Source organism: Anopheles nili, chromosome 3, assembly GCF_943737925.1.
Source record: "Anopheles nili chromosome 3, idAnoNiliSN_F5_01, whole genome shotgun sequence".
Taxonomy (NCBI): Eukaryota; Metazoa; Arthropoda; class Insecta; order Diptera; family Culicidae; genus Anopheles; species Anopheles nili.
In genome coordinates, this window is record NC_071292.1 from 9,081,693 (window position 1) to 9,096,217 (window position 14,525).

The 14,525-nt window shown below is 47.3% G+C and overlaps 1 protein-coding gene across 1 annotated transcript; it reads left to right on the forward strand.

Annotated features, from left to right (window-relative positions):
• Positions 1–6,016: 6,016 nt before the first annotated feature.
• Positions 6,017–11,214, forward strand: LOC128722588 (solute carrier organic anion transporter family member 4C1). Its single transcript, XM_053816261.1, has 13 exons — positions 6,017–6,332; positions 6,510–6,726; positions 6,808–7,003; positions 7,088–7,248; positions 7,334–7,441; positions 7,555–7,655; positions 7,807–8,065; positions 8,315–8,857; positions 8,944–9,172; positions 9,241–9,429; positions 9,492–9,640; positions 9,712–9,865; positions 9,936–11,214. Exons 1-13 carry the CDS (start codon positions 6,030–6,032, stop codon positions 11,212–11,214), a joined length of 3,888 nt encoding a protein of 1,295 aa, XP_053672236.1. The 5' UTR covers positions 6,017–6,029.
• Positions 11,215–14,525: the final 3,311 nt, after the last annotated feature.

Here is a 14,525-nt window from a genome sequence, read left to right on the forward strand (position 1 = left end):
TTTTCTCTGCCAATGGGATGCAATTTTCTAGAACGAAACCAGGCGCTAGCGCTGGAAGCTGAGACTGCGGATTCCCTTGGGCTGTCCTGCAACGGAATGGAGCGGTTTGTTGCTTGTGTTGGCTATGCAAATTTAATTAACTGCCGTTACAGAAAGTGGCCCGAGTGATGGCCCCTTCCATCCGGGAGTGCAATCGATTGAGAACGATTGGCAGGAAGTTACTTCAGTCGTGCCCGGTCCCACGTTGAGTGGGAAATTAAATTTATTTTTCCCGTGCCTTTCTCTGACACAGTACGGAACCATGGGTTGTGAGAGCTTTCGTTTGAATTGGGTTTCCGTTTTACGTGCCCAAGAACGGGGTGACTGTGTTGCCGAAGGTCAGGTTCGAGAAATTGAGGTGAAAGTCACGAAGAAACGAGCCCGAATGGGCCAGCACACCATTAGCACGCTTGGCGTTATGTGGATAGATGCTAGATTACGTCGGGTTCAAATGAAGTACGGTTTAATGGTACAGTATCGGGGCTGCTAGTTAAATATGAAAATCTGCTTCATTTAAGAACATGACCTAGCCACCTGCTAGCTGAATATGAACATTTGAATGTATTAAGCAAATCAATGCCACGGGTATCACCTTTGTTTGCTGTTTTACAAAGAGGAAATTTAGGTTGGAATAAATTTTTCCCCGAAGCCCAACGAACCAAACAAAAAATCCCTTAACACCGCCTTAACACGATGCGGACCAAAGTGCGGAAAGCGATCGATCGATTGGATTGGAAATAAACGCGCATTCCCAACGGCTGCGTTAGTCAGCACCCGAGAAAAGGTTAAAATTTATCGGCACTGAGCTATGCGCACCGATTGCAAACAAACCGTTCTTCCGAAATGCGCAATTTTCCGGTTCACCGTCCGGCGTGCGTGCGATATTGCGTTCCGATTCCCCAACCGGGGACGATAAACAACAAAGCTGATCGCCGTGCGATTAAACTCGCACCGGCACACGGCTTGACGAGATTCAGGGCTTCGATTTTGTCCGTACTTCTTTGCCTGTGATGTTTGAGAAGAAAAAAAGCTGTCCAAAACAGATGTCCGACTTCTGTTAATCGAATTCCGCCGTCCTCCGTCCGGGCGAATGTTTGTGTTAACTTTCCACCGCCGATCGGGAAGAAAAAGCGTGAGAGCCGTCCATCTAGTGGCCAGGGTCTATGGGTAACGTAATAAACGATGGGATCGATTTATTTATTGACCCTTTTCTACACCCAGTAGGGGTTTGGGGGAGAAATTGTTGTCTTGGAAAGCGGAATTTTTGAAGTACAACATCACAGAAAGTGCTGGGAACTATCGCGAACGTTTCCCGATATATTTTGACATTTTTTTGCTGCTCAAGAATGTTTTCCTCAATTTTTATTGCTTTCATTACAATTTGCACTGGTGCGTTTCCATATCCTTGCACAGGTCACAAACACACACACACACTCACGCGTGAACGGTCATGGAAACTTACGCCATTTGATCGTCCGCTGGATGCCATTTCCGGTTCCGTTTAAGGATCTTTTCCGACCTCTGGGTCGTAACCCAGATCCGGGGTGGGCCCAGCTTGTTGCTCTACTTTATTTGCACGGAATCGGAAGTCGCCCGAGGATATCACACCCGTTATAAACCACCTGCCCCAGCGCGCTGGTGCTCCTTCGTTGCCTTATCTTGGCCACTTCCCTGCCGTGCAATTATGCTGGCTTTGTCCTCGGGCGAGCATGGGACGGATTCCCTCTTTCAGATAGCACCATTCGCTTGGAGACGTTTCTGTCTCACACGCAAGAGCCGCAGGGACTCGCAGAGATGGGGACTCGGTTCCGGTTGAATCATTACTAGTTTGTTTTCGTTTCGAATGTAAAAGTAACAAATAAAAAAATGGATCACCCGTTGGGGTAGGTCGGAAGAAATAGTTCACCAGTGCAGTGGGACGATTTTTGCATAACCAACTTCGCGTTCTCGCAAGCGAGTGTGTGTGTTTTCCTTGAATCACGCGAACCGTGTGCATTCGGCATAAAGTTTATTCCATTTCGCTTCCTTTTTGCAGTGCCACTATCACAAAGACTTTTCCTGCGAACGGAGAGCGCTTGTGGCTCGTCTTTGTAGCCGTTTTTCCACTCCTTTTACTCCTTATGTATGGAGAAAAACCTATTGAAAGTGTATCGTGAATTCTGGGCATGAACCGTCAGAACTATGAGCATCTTTTTTTCCCCCATCTAAGTATGCTAATTATGAGCACAATGTCTGAACGCACGAAACGACAGACCCGTTTGTTCAACAAGCTGTTGAACGCAAACTAGCCGAAGAAACACCGACCAACCAGGCAAGTTGGTTTAGTTTGCAAACGACATACCGACGTGCTTGATTCTCTTTCTCTCCCTCTCTCTCTATCTCTCGGTCATTTTCTAGTCATCATTTCCCGACCAAAACGTCCCGCTCGTTGGTTCCATTCGATTTCCTCGCAAACCAGCCACGTTGCAAACGGTGCAAGGAGCTTACGGAAAATTGTTAATTAACTTCCCCGTTCGTTTTATGGGCACTCGCGTTGGAAGATGGTCAAGATAAAGCATGCCGGGTACCCTTCGGTTACCGTGGCACGTCCCATCCCACCTGCCCGCAAGGGGGAAAACTTTGCCACCGATTCTGTCTGGCTGCCGAACGGTGGGAAAAATGATTTGCGGGCTGGGTTTTGTTTGAAAAGCGGAAAAGCTCGATCGGTCGGGTATTCAGGGCGCATCCTTCCACCTCTAGAGGGTGCCTTGTTTTACGGCAAATTGTGTCGCATGATGTTTCATCGTAAAATCAACATTCCGCCCGGTTCCGGTCTGTCCATTTGTCAACCCGACTGGGATCCCCCAGTTGCTGGAAAAGCCCACAAAACTCGGCCAGAAGGGGGGTTTGGTTTTTGCGATTGTAAAATTTCAATTCCCTTCGGCAGGGTTGTGAAGATGTCTCGTACTGAGCTGGTGGACGGACATCTCGGTTTGAAAACGGAAGCAAGTTCCGTCCAGAGGCAGAAAAATGGCGTTGTTCTAAGCCCGATCCCGTGCAATGGCGTCCTTATTTGATGAAGGCGAATGGCGGCAAAGAAACTGCACCTGGGTGTTTGGTGTGCTTGTCGAAGAAAACGAAGGGTCGTTTTTTATGCCCTATCCTGCCAACTCTCGGGGTGTGAGAAGGGAACGGCACGAAGGCAAAGAAAATGAGTTCGTGTGCAAGGTTGTATGGGTTCGGTCACAAGTGGGAAATAGGATGAACACACGCCTGGGACGGCAAATACCGATGGGGCACATTTTGATTCCATTTCCACCCTCTCTTTTCCCCCATCGTTGGGGGTGGTTTGTATGTGTGCATGCTTCACACCCCTTGACCGACCAAGGCTAGGCCCCGGAATGGGGATGCAATCAAACGGAAGGCTCTCGCCTTACCCGACCGCTTTTTTTCGCTCCCCAAGTCCTGGTTTTGAGTGTCTGCTCGGATATTGGAGTCGTATTTTTTCTCCGGTCCACCTCCCGGAAAACGCTCCCACCTGAGGATGCCCGCCGCACAGGTCATTGAACTGTGGCAGAAGCAGGAAGCAGACGAAGCGCTTTTGCCGTCGTTTTCCCGACCCCCTAAAGCCGGTGTTGCGCAGTGACTCCTCACGAGGGTTCATTAATATGTGTGCCCTTTTTAACCTGTGGCGGCGTCGTTTGGCGGAAGGAATTTGGGCCGCACGTCACGTACTTACCGGCGGCGGAAAATTACGTGCCATTTCCTTCACCCTAAGATGCTGCTGCTTCTGCTGCTTACTCATTATGGCGCGTCGATGAGAGTTTGAATCCGATTGTCTCCAGCAAGAGTCACCAAAAGCCATGGCATGCTGCGTTGGCATGGTATAGAACTTTGGGGGAAAATGCAAAATAGAAGATCAGACAAGGATGGTACTATCAAAACGATAGAATAAATGCAAAATTCTGGATTTTCCCTTAAGCAATGTGGATTAGATTATCACAGTTTTCTGGAGGTTTTTGACCTAAAACTGCATCTAAATTTCCTCTTCAATTCTAGTGAAAGGAAAATCATACGCTTCTGATAACAATTTCCAATCGAATAGGCGTGCATAAGTGAGCGTGCGTCATCACGTACATGTAACCAAGTGCACCATCATCTAATTATGATGGAGTCTAATTACGCTACAACCAAATTGTGCCTTGTGTGCCTTTTCAGGTCTGCCGATCATGATCTGTCACATGGCACCACCTTCATGGACAATTTTACACTCACGCCGTAATTAATCATTCCAATCGATTCCACTCGGTCCACCACTCGATAAGAATGACACATTTGCCGTGTACCAACCGTAATTAATTGCAAAACTTTGGTTTGCATTCCACCCACCGTTGTACCTGTGCTTTCGCTTCCATCGTTGCTCTTTTCCATCGGGCAGCTGTCGCCTGCATTTGGCGCGTTGGTCGGTGGGTTTTTGCGGCTCGCCTTGGATTGATGGAATCGAGCGGAAATGTTGGCAACTCAATCCGTCCATCAGACTGGTGCATCGGCTTAGCATGGACTGGCTGGACATGGACCACATCCGGCGGGGATCGCTCGGGTTCAGTGCATCATGTTTGCATGTTGCGCAAAATTACCCTTCGCTGACAACGGCAGGTCTCTTGCACCCTGTTTGCTGTTGGCTGCTGTAGTTCTGCTCCACTGCACCGGATGTTGTTTGGCAGCGGGTTTTTACACGTCCCCTGTGTCAGCGCGGATTCATCGGTTTACAATTAGGTCAAACGCGATGAGAGCTTATTGGCTTCAACACCTCCGTTTTGGCAACTCTCGACCCGAAGAGTTTTGAAATAGAGAAGACGAAAGAAAAACTATTTGGAGCTGTTTCGAGAAAGTCACTTATCGTCATTTCGACAGAATGCGGCTATGACAAGCCTGTACTGAATTAATCTAAGATGAAGGTCATACTCGGTTGGTGGTAAAACGAATGATATATTTTGCGTTTTCCTGATCTTCTATCTTATATACTTCGTAATACCTTCACTTGGCGGGAATGAAAATCAAAAGCTATACAACATGGCGGCTATCGAATGCTCGTTAGCTCGATTGATTTTTGAAACTAAACCGTTCGTCCGGTGATGGGAAATTGCAATTCTCCTCGTAAAAGGCCAACTTTTTCCTCTTTAGTGCACAGTTTTTTCACTTTTTAATGCAAATTATGTAAGCATTTGGAGCGACTCTTGATGGCGGTTTGATTTTGTCCCGGTGCAGGAAAATCGATTATGGAAAAATGCGATTTTCTTGGCCTCGTTCCTACGTTCCCAACACAAACTGCGTTCGCTTAGGGGATACAAAATCCGCTCAATCATCTGAACTGCCATTTTCTCTTCATCCTGCACATCTCTTCTTCCGTTCCACAGGAACTAATTAACTACATGTAGACCACCTTCATGTCGGCACTGGTGGAAAGACGCAACCAACGGCAGTAGCAGATCCGAACAGCGGCGGTTTTTTACAAACACCTCTCAAATTAGAAGACATGATACCGGTGCCACCAACGACCGCCGTCGATCTCGGGCTCTTTCAAACGGGCTTGCAAATTAATCGTCTGCCCTGAGCGGAACCGGAAGCGTGCCCCGCGCATCCAACCCCCGCACACCCAACCACTGGCGGAGTCTGTAAAATTCGGTGCAATATTCCCTTCGCGACGGTTCGCCCTGCGGCCGAGAGGTGGTGAACATGACCACCGCCGGGGGAGCAATCGATGGTGCCAACAGCCAACGAAAAGGGCACAGGTGAGTGCGACCCGATTGGGACGCGTAAATTAAAATTCGTTTCATTACGCCTTTCGTCGTGCTAGTCAGTAGTTGAACGTTGCTTTCCCCGTGAAATTGATGGGTTTTCTTTTTCGAATTTCCCGCTAGACCAATAGTAGGCTATGTGTTTTTGGTTTCCCTTTTGCGTGTTAGTTGACAGCTTCCCTTCGTTCGTTTGTTCACAGGCGAAATGAATCAATGTACGCCATGACCGGCCTGTACTCGGAAGCACAAACTGACGACAGCAGCGCGGACATTCCTCAGGACACCGAGTCGGAATCGTTACCGATGTCGGTGAACACTGCCACGACCACCACAACCTCGGCCACGGCAACCGCCGACACCGTCATCAAGTGCCACAGCCGGCAACCCTCGAACACCGTCATGATGGACCGGGAAAAACCGCTACCGAATGTCCTGCTCATCAACGATGACTACACACGGGACTGTGGCATCCTCAACTGTCGGCCATCAGCGGTGCAACACTTCGCTCGGATCAAGGTATGAGATTCACTGGTCAAAGAACACCTCAAAGGATGGCTGGGATCGGAGCAAGGATCAAATCATGAGGCATTACATTTTTGGGATTTCCTTGACGATTCCATTTTCATCTTCACGTTGCCTGCTGCGAAGCTCTAAGTTCCTTCCGATTTGTTAACAAATTTCTCCTCCCGCCAGGTGTTTGTCCTGCTGCTCTCAATCCTAGTGACGCTCCAGCAAGCCCTCAGCTCCGGGTACATCAACTCAGTGATAACGACAATAGAGAAGCGGTTCGAGATACCGTCCAGCCTGTCCGGGTTGATAGCGTCGAGTTACGAGATCGGCAACGTTATCACGGTCATCTTCGTCAGCTATTTAGGCAGTCGGCGCCACATCCCGGTTTGGATCGGCATCGGTATGGGTTATCGCGCGAAAAACGCTATCCTTTCTCGTGGTGGGTGAAATTTAATATTGCCTCTGTTTGCTGGAATTTCAGGTGCCGTCATCATGGGCATCGGTTCGCTCGTCTTCATGGTGCCCCATTTTACCGGCGAGCCCAACCCGGGCATAATGATCGACAATAAAACGTCCGACAACATCTGTCGGTTGGTATCTGTGCGCGAGCAGGACATGGGTCTTGGGCGGCTTTCAAACAGCCTCTCGAACCCACCGCTCACGTCGCATAATTTAAGGTGAGCCTCCAGCGGAATGTGCGACCTTCCCAGCGAGTCTAAATACTCCAATTCTTCCCGGTTTTTCTTTTCTTCGACACGCAGAGGAGATAATTGCCTAAAGAGCAAATCGTCCACCTTTGGGCCCGTGATACTGTTTGTCATAGCTCAAATTCTGCTGGGAGGAGGAGGAAGCCCGCTGTTTACCCTCGGCACCACCTACGTGGATGACCACGTCCGGAAGGAAAGCTCCTCGATGTATATCGGTAAGCCCAACCCAGCCAGAAAGGCACAGGATCCGCGCAGAAAGTAATCAGTTTTCGTCCGTTCGGTTTTATTGCCCTGCTGCAGGTGCTATGTACAGCATGGCCGCCTTCGGTCCCGTTCTTGGCTTCCTGCTCGGTGCCTATCTGCTGTCTTTCCACATGGACTCATTTTCCGGCAGCGATATCAATATCGGTGAGTTAATTGGATTAGCCAATTTTCCTCGGCAGACGTAAAACGCATTAAACGTTCGATAAAGCACCGAACCCGCGCGCTCTACTAACTATCCTGTGTTTGTTTCCCCATAGACCCGGACGATCGCCGATGGGTTGGCATGTGGTGGGGTGGCTTCTTGGTGTGCGGAATCCTGCTCATCATCGTGGCCGTGCCGTTTTTCTCCTTCCCGAAGGTAGGTTGCCCCCGTTTTTTCGGGCTGTTATTCTGCCACGCTGGAGCAATGGGCTTACATTATGGGCTACCGATTGTCGTTATTGCGGCCCAATAACTCATCGACTTATGTCCGCGCTTTCCTTTCCACCGTTTTCTTTGCACGATTGCAGGTTCTTACGCGCGAGAAGAAGAAAATACGCATTGCCGAGCAACGGCTCCCCCAACTGCAGCAATTAACGTCCCACAATTCGAGCAGCCTGCCCCGATCGCAGCCGAATCTGGCCCAGCAGCAAACGGGAGGCACCTTGCAACATCATCAGCAACAGCAGCAATCACAACAACAGCTACAACAAGCGGGTCAAACAACCAATAACGCGCCACAGGCTAGCAAAGGTGGCGAGGACACCGGATACGGAAAGGACATTAAAGGTATAGCCTCGTATCAAACTTCTCCATGATTTTTTACATCATTGAGTTAGAAATTTAATGCAGCAATAACTTTGCTGTACCTCTTCCAGAACATTGCGCTTTGTTCAATTGTTTTAGCTAGAATTTGTCCTTGAAATTGAACATGAATCATATTGTTGGGATGTCGTTGCCAAAACCGGACGGTTTTTCATGTCCTAAAATCACGCACCAGAACTCATGAGGTGTGCATTCGTTTCTTTATCCTTGCAGATATTCCCCAGTCGATGTGGCGCCTGGTAACGAATCCGGTGTACATTTGCACCTGTCTCGGTGCTTGCATGGAACTGATGATTGTGTCCGGGTTCGTGGTATTCCTGCCCAAGTATCTCGAGACGCAGTTCAGTCTTGGCAAAAGCCAAGCGAGCGTTTTTACCGGTTCCATCGCGGTTCCCGGCGCCTGCATTGGCATCTTCATCGGCGGGTGCATTCTGAAGCGCTTCCAGCTAAAACCCAAGGGTGCGGTCCAGTTCGTCCTGATATCGAACTTGATCTGCCTGTCGTGCTACGGGTTGCTGTTTTTCCTCGGCTGCGAAAACCTCAAGATGGCCGGCACGACGATACCGTACTACAACAGTTCCGCCCACAACGTCGAACCGTTTCAGGTGAACCTGACGGCCGCCTGTAACTTTGGCTGCGAATGCCACATGTATGACGTCGAGCCGGTTTGCGGCAATAATGGGTTGACCTACTTTAGTCCTTGCCACGCAGGCTGCACAGCATTTTCATCCAGCTCAAACTACACGAATTGTGCATGTGAGTCTGCAACAAGCGCAAGGAACTTCTAAGGTCCTTAAAGCTTATCGAAATTCTTGCCACTTTTACATTTGTTCTATTTCCAGGTGTACAAGCGAATGTCACCAATAATAGTGTGTACCGTGGGGCAGAAGGTGCTCATGCGGAAGCTTTAAATGCACATGAAGCATTCGCTGAGGTCACTGTGGTACCTGTGGCCACGGCAGGTGTCTGCAACACACCCTGCCGAACGATCTATCCTTTCTTGATACTGCTGTTCTTCATGACGTTCGTCGTGGCTTCCACACAAATGCCGTTGCTCATGATAGTGTTAAGGTATGCTCCTGAACATCTAAAAACCTAGAAAATGAACTAACAACCTGTTGTTGGGTGTTGCTTTGTAGATCTGTCTCCGAAGAGGAACGGTCGTTCGCCCTCGGCATGCAATTCGTCATATTCCGTCTGTTTGGCTACATCCCAGCGCCGATTGTGTTTGGCAACCTGATCGACTCGTCCTGCTTGCTGTGGAAATCCACCTGCGGCGAAAAGGGAGGACGATGTTTGATTTACGATATTGAAAAATTCCGATATAAGTATGTAGCATAAGATAGGGGAAAGTAATTTTGACGCTTATGGCAAACGTTCATTTTTACAGATACGTTGGACTATGCGCGTCAATTAAAATCATTGCCTTGGTTATCTTTATCATCGACTGGTGGCTTGTGAGACGGCGGAAAAATCTGGACAAGCTAAACCCTATGTCGACGAACGAGCTCGTTGGGTCGATCATAAGTTTAGATAAACGTAAGTTGTTAGCAGTTCATTTTAATAAAGCCATTATCTAATGCTACTCTCTTTGAATCCCCGCAATGCAGTGTTTGAGGAAAAAGCGGCTATGGATGAAAATACGGCCGTTCCGTTCAACGGAGAATGCATTTCCGGAGACGCCCTGGCAGAAAATAATAAACGAATATTGATTGCTGGCCGCCATCAACGGAACGATTCCAAAACAATCCAGTTGGAGTACAGGTAGTAGCGGTGGAGTTTTCCATGTTGGCTGTCAGTTTCTTATTCCTTGCGAATTTGTCCTTTTTTACAGGTACGACGACGGCAGCCAGCCTTATCGCTTACCTCCTCCAGCAGCTGCAACGCGTAAGCATTTCCGCAGCAATTCCTGTGATATCAAGATTCAACGTAGCAACTCGGCCACGAACCGGGAGGTTGACTTCCACGACTGGAAGCTAAAGCGCTTCATGCGGCACCACACTCGCAACAACTCTCATGACTACAACAACGATCTACACCGCCATCAGCAGCAATTCGGTGGCGGCGGAACATCGTCGTCCTCTTCTGGCCACCTCGGTCGGTGGATTGCTCTGCAGCAACAGCATAACACAGCTGATCAGCAGCAGCCCGCCTCGCTGACGTCAGGTGGAGCAAGTAACATCCGATACATCCTGAATCATCTGAAACCGGGCTCGAACAGTGGTCCAGAACACGTGAAACTAGGATATAGCAGCAGTTGCAGCGGAGGCGGTGGAGGTCCGATGAAAAAGAAACGCCACACGCGCAACTATTCTTACGGGCAGGAATTTTCCTTCCTACCGAATAATGTCATTATTCGGCTTGATAACGACATCGCCAACAAGTTCCTCAGCTCCACCGGAGCATCTCTCACGGGTGGAGGTTCGTCTCGGAAAAGCTCCTTTTCGCATGATGTAGGTGTGCTGAAAAACAATAATGTCGGAGTGACCGGATGCGGTGTGGTCGCTGGAGCTAAGCTTACCAACATGAAGCATAGCAGCGATCTTACCGAGGAGCTGGAGTCCAAGTACGGCAAGGGTCATTCGCGTACTAGTTCGCGAGATTTGAACCTGCTTAATCTTGCCCCTGGCTCGCTGACCGGTGCCCCTGGGCTACCAGAACAAGTTCAACCCGGCAGCATCTTGGGAGGCATTAAGTCGCTGATCGAGGACTCGAACAGCATTCTGCGCCATCGGCGTACCAACTCCAAGGATCTTAAGTACGGCGCATATCAACCGTGCGGTGTCACAGAGCCCGCTGTCATTGGTACCGGTGCGAGTGCGCTCGTGCGCAAGCTATCCTCAGCCACTGTTGCACTGCCTCCAGTCGAGTCCTTGCACGAATCGTCCGGTATCCCTTGCCGAAGCACATCCGTGCTAGCTCCGTCGTCCTGTCTGTCGACCATCGCAACCGATGGCGGAGTCATCCAGCCAGAATCTCTGCAGCTGCTACTCGACAAGAACGGTGTGTTACAAGAAGAGGACCCCACCAACTGCTCCTCGCCGTCGGGATCGTCTTCGTCTTCACCGTCCGCCTGCTCATCCTCGCCTTGCGCGTCGTCATCGCACGTTTAGCCGGAACTAACCGAACGATCTTCAGGTTTCGATTTTTGGCGACGGAAGCGACAGTGTTGCATTTATATTCAAATGTTTGTCTCGTTCTGGACGCAGGCAATCTGAAACGAGCAACTCCTATCGCAATCGGCCTTCGGTAGATGATCCATTTTCTTGCTTAATCCGAATACAATCTCCATGAGACACAACCCGGGCAAATTTTCGCACGACTCCTTCCTTCCTTCCGACGAATATCCTTCATTGCATTGCGCGAGGGACTCAAATTAGGCCAAGTACAGCAGTAATCAGGAAGCAACGATTCAACAGTTCCTCCTTGGAAGGTACCGTTTGCTGGCTTTTATGTGGTTAAAAGGTTCATTGTCCCATTCCATGGTGAATGTACATCCCATTGATTGTTCGACTTTTCACTCGGGCTCGTTGGGCCATGAAGAATGCAGGGTTAAATCTAGTAGTACAGTAGATAAGAAATAGTGTATGGGAATATAGTTTTATTGGCATCCCTGTCGGTCTGCATTTCTAGATGTTTTTTTTTGTGACAGGTGATCTTTTCCCCATGCTACTGAATGTTACAAGAGCTTTGTTCATGTGGTACGGTCCCATGCTAGCTAACCATAAGGAACGAAGAACAACCCTTATACCACTGAGAGTTTGTGTGCGTTTGCGAGTGAGTGCATTTAGCGTTTAAGGAGTCCTAACGTGGCAGGGAATGGAGACGTACGAATAGGGGCTTTCTCCAAGCCCCCTATAAAACCCTGGACTGATGAACTGATGAATGTATAGGAAAAGATGGTGTAATAGCAATATATTATTCTAGAACCGGTTAAGATGGATAGCCCATTTGGTTCCCCACACGCTCCTTGGTGAACCCGGATGGAAGTCATTGTTCGACGTTTCTCCGTTGAGGAATCTATTTCGTGAACGAAACAACTGTATAGTATGATAACAGATAATATGATCTAAAGCAACATATTTTTTATATCAAACTATTAGCAAATTGTCGCGGCAGGTGTCGTTAAAGGGCAGCACAGCACAGAAACGTACGCGTGGTAGTGTCTGTAAAGGTTTGAACGAAATTTTAGTGAAATGAAATGTACAATGGAAGCAAAAGCTTTGTAGGAACGGAATGGTAGTGTGTCCGCAACAGTAGGTCACGCAGAACATTGGTCCGAGGAGTAGTAGATAGAGACGAAGGCACATCTATACCCTGTCCCGAATTCTACATAATATCTCTTTTTAACCATTTTCATTCTTTTCTAGTAGTGGCACTAGTGATCGTTTAAAAGTGCGTTGTTCAATTGCTGTGTTTTAAAATAGAAATCTCAAAACAACCAAACGCCAACTGTGGAGTACGAATCTTAGGGCCTTATGCTGAACGTGGCGAACTCCAAACATCATCCAGTGTATCTTGCTTTCCTCCCTGGCTGGAGTTCTAGAATGATAACGTGACGTGGAGGAGAGCGCCAAGAGAAGCAAAAACGACATGATGCGGAGTTTCTTCCTTTAGCAAGTAGGGGTATAGATCGGTTTAAGTCGGAGATGCCTTCACGTGGGCATTGATGGAGCTGTGAGAATTTAAACAATTCCGTTATGATTGAAGGCCTGATACAAAAATGGAGTGGGTTGTGACACTACAAATGAGGGTGAGAAGTAGCTGTAATGCCAGAGGGTGTGATTGATTGCGACAAACGTAGGAAGAATTTTTGCCAGCTTGCTATTCTGTTTGAGCGCTTTTTTTTAACTATTCACGATGCACATATTGTTAGGAGCAATAATTAAACTTTCCAACAATGCTTTCTATGCTGCGTGTTGGGTTATTTTTGGTGAAACATCGTCTCAGCTTTTCTTGCGCCAGTTCATTAGCAGTTTTTTCATCGAGTAGTTTTCTCGTTGATAAAAAAAATTAATAACAAAAATAATTGCCTCAAAATTGAATAAAAGGAATTAAATACGAAACAGGACTCGTTGACTTTATATCGCTCTTTTGAAAAGTAACTTGAAATAGAAGAATAATCTGATGGAAAAAGTGAAATACATTATAAAAAATTCATTCAAATTCATTCATGAGCATTCTTTGAGAGAATTTTGGTAGCATTACAGGAGATGTTTTGAGCGTAAACAGAAAATTATAAAGTTACTTAGAACATAGTCCAACGGAAATTGCTTTCCTCGGTCCGTTTCTTTGGGGCTCGAAAAAGGTCGTTTGTGAATGTTTGCAGCCCTTAGAACAGGATATTGTTAATGCAACTTGCTGCATCAGTTTAGTCAGCTCTGTTAGTTTACTCGATCCATCATACCCCTTGAGCGAATCGAAATAAAGTCACAAAATTTGGGTTTTGTCTATGTTTTGTAGATGTTTCAGCCCCATATCGGACGCTGGAACCAAAGACCAGAATTAATTTAGTTGAGCATGTGAGTTTTAAATCGTAGTTGTTACTACATAGCGAGTTCTACACGACGTTAGTTGATTGATTCCTTAAATCATTACCGAGTGTAGCTGCTAAGTAGAATCAGTCGTGTAAATGTTCACCGTGCGAAATCATCACAAGACATAGTAAAGAACCACAGCCCCCCACAACATTCAGCCAATTGTCAACAACATACATATCGTGCAACCATAGCCTAGTAGAAACAAACAGCTAAAAGCGTGTTCGTTCGTTCCCAGAATCGTTGTTACTAGGGATCTGACGCTCGAAGGCGAGTGCAATTGCAATAGAAATAGGTATTTTTTTCACTCACCGTGCCCTTACCGTGCTGCATTCGAGGAAACGTTAATACAAAATCATAACTAATTTCTTAGTACGCAATCATCCTTGAAAGTATGACGAAATTTTAAACACCTTGTCAATTATCGAACGAGCTTTTTGCTTCGTGAAAAGCATCCCCGCTCTACTTCGGCTTTCCTTATGAATTTAGCTCGGCTTTATCATGTCTGCGTTACGCTTGGGATAAAATAAAATACTACGTTCAGAGCATCGCAGGAGTTCCAAGAGACGCTATATTGCAGGAGCCAGGAAATCCGTTGAAAAGGACGATAATTGAAAACAAGCAATCCACGCATCCACTCCTACCTGTGCGGCATTACGATGAGCTTGCAGCAGGCTGAGAGCTAAGAATATGTTTAGTTTCTCTTGATTTTAAGGTGATTCATAAAATGTGAAATACAAAATAAAATTTACAGAAAAAAAAATTGTAGCACTTTAATTACCCTACGAAAGATAATGAACATCGTCTTACAGCGTTATTTACTTTCTCTAAGTTTTATGAAATGTAATTTTACTGTATTACTGATATAGCATACAATCTAGGCATAT

Coding starts and splice junctions, on each gene's coding strand:
- LOC128722588 (XM_053816261.1), top strand. CDS start 6,030: ATGTACGCCATGACCGGCCTGTACTCGGAAGCACAAACTGACGACAGC. Junction 6,727..6,807: donor CCCGGTTTGGATCGGCATCG/GTATGGGTTATC, acceptor CTGGAATTTCAG/GTGCCGTCATCATGGGCATC. Junction 9,430..9,491: donor ATTGAAAAATTCCGATATAA/GTATGTAGCATA, acceptor TCATTTTTACAG/ATACGTTGGACTATGCGCGT.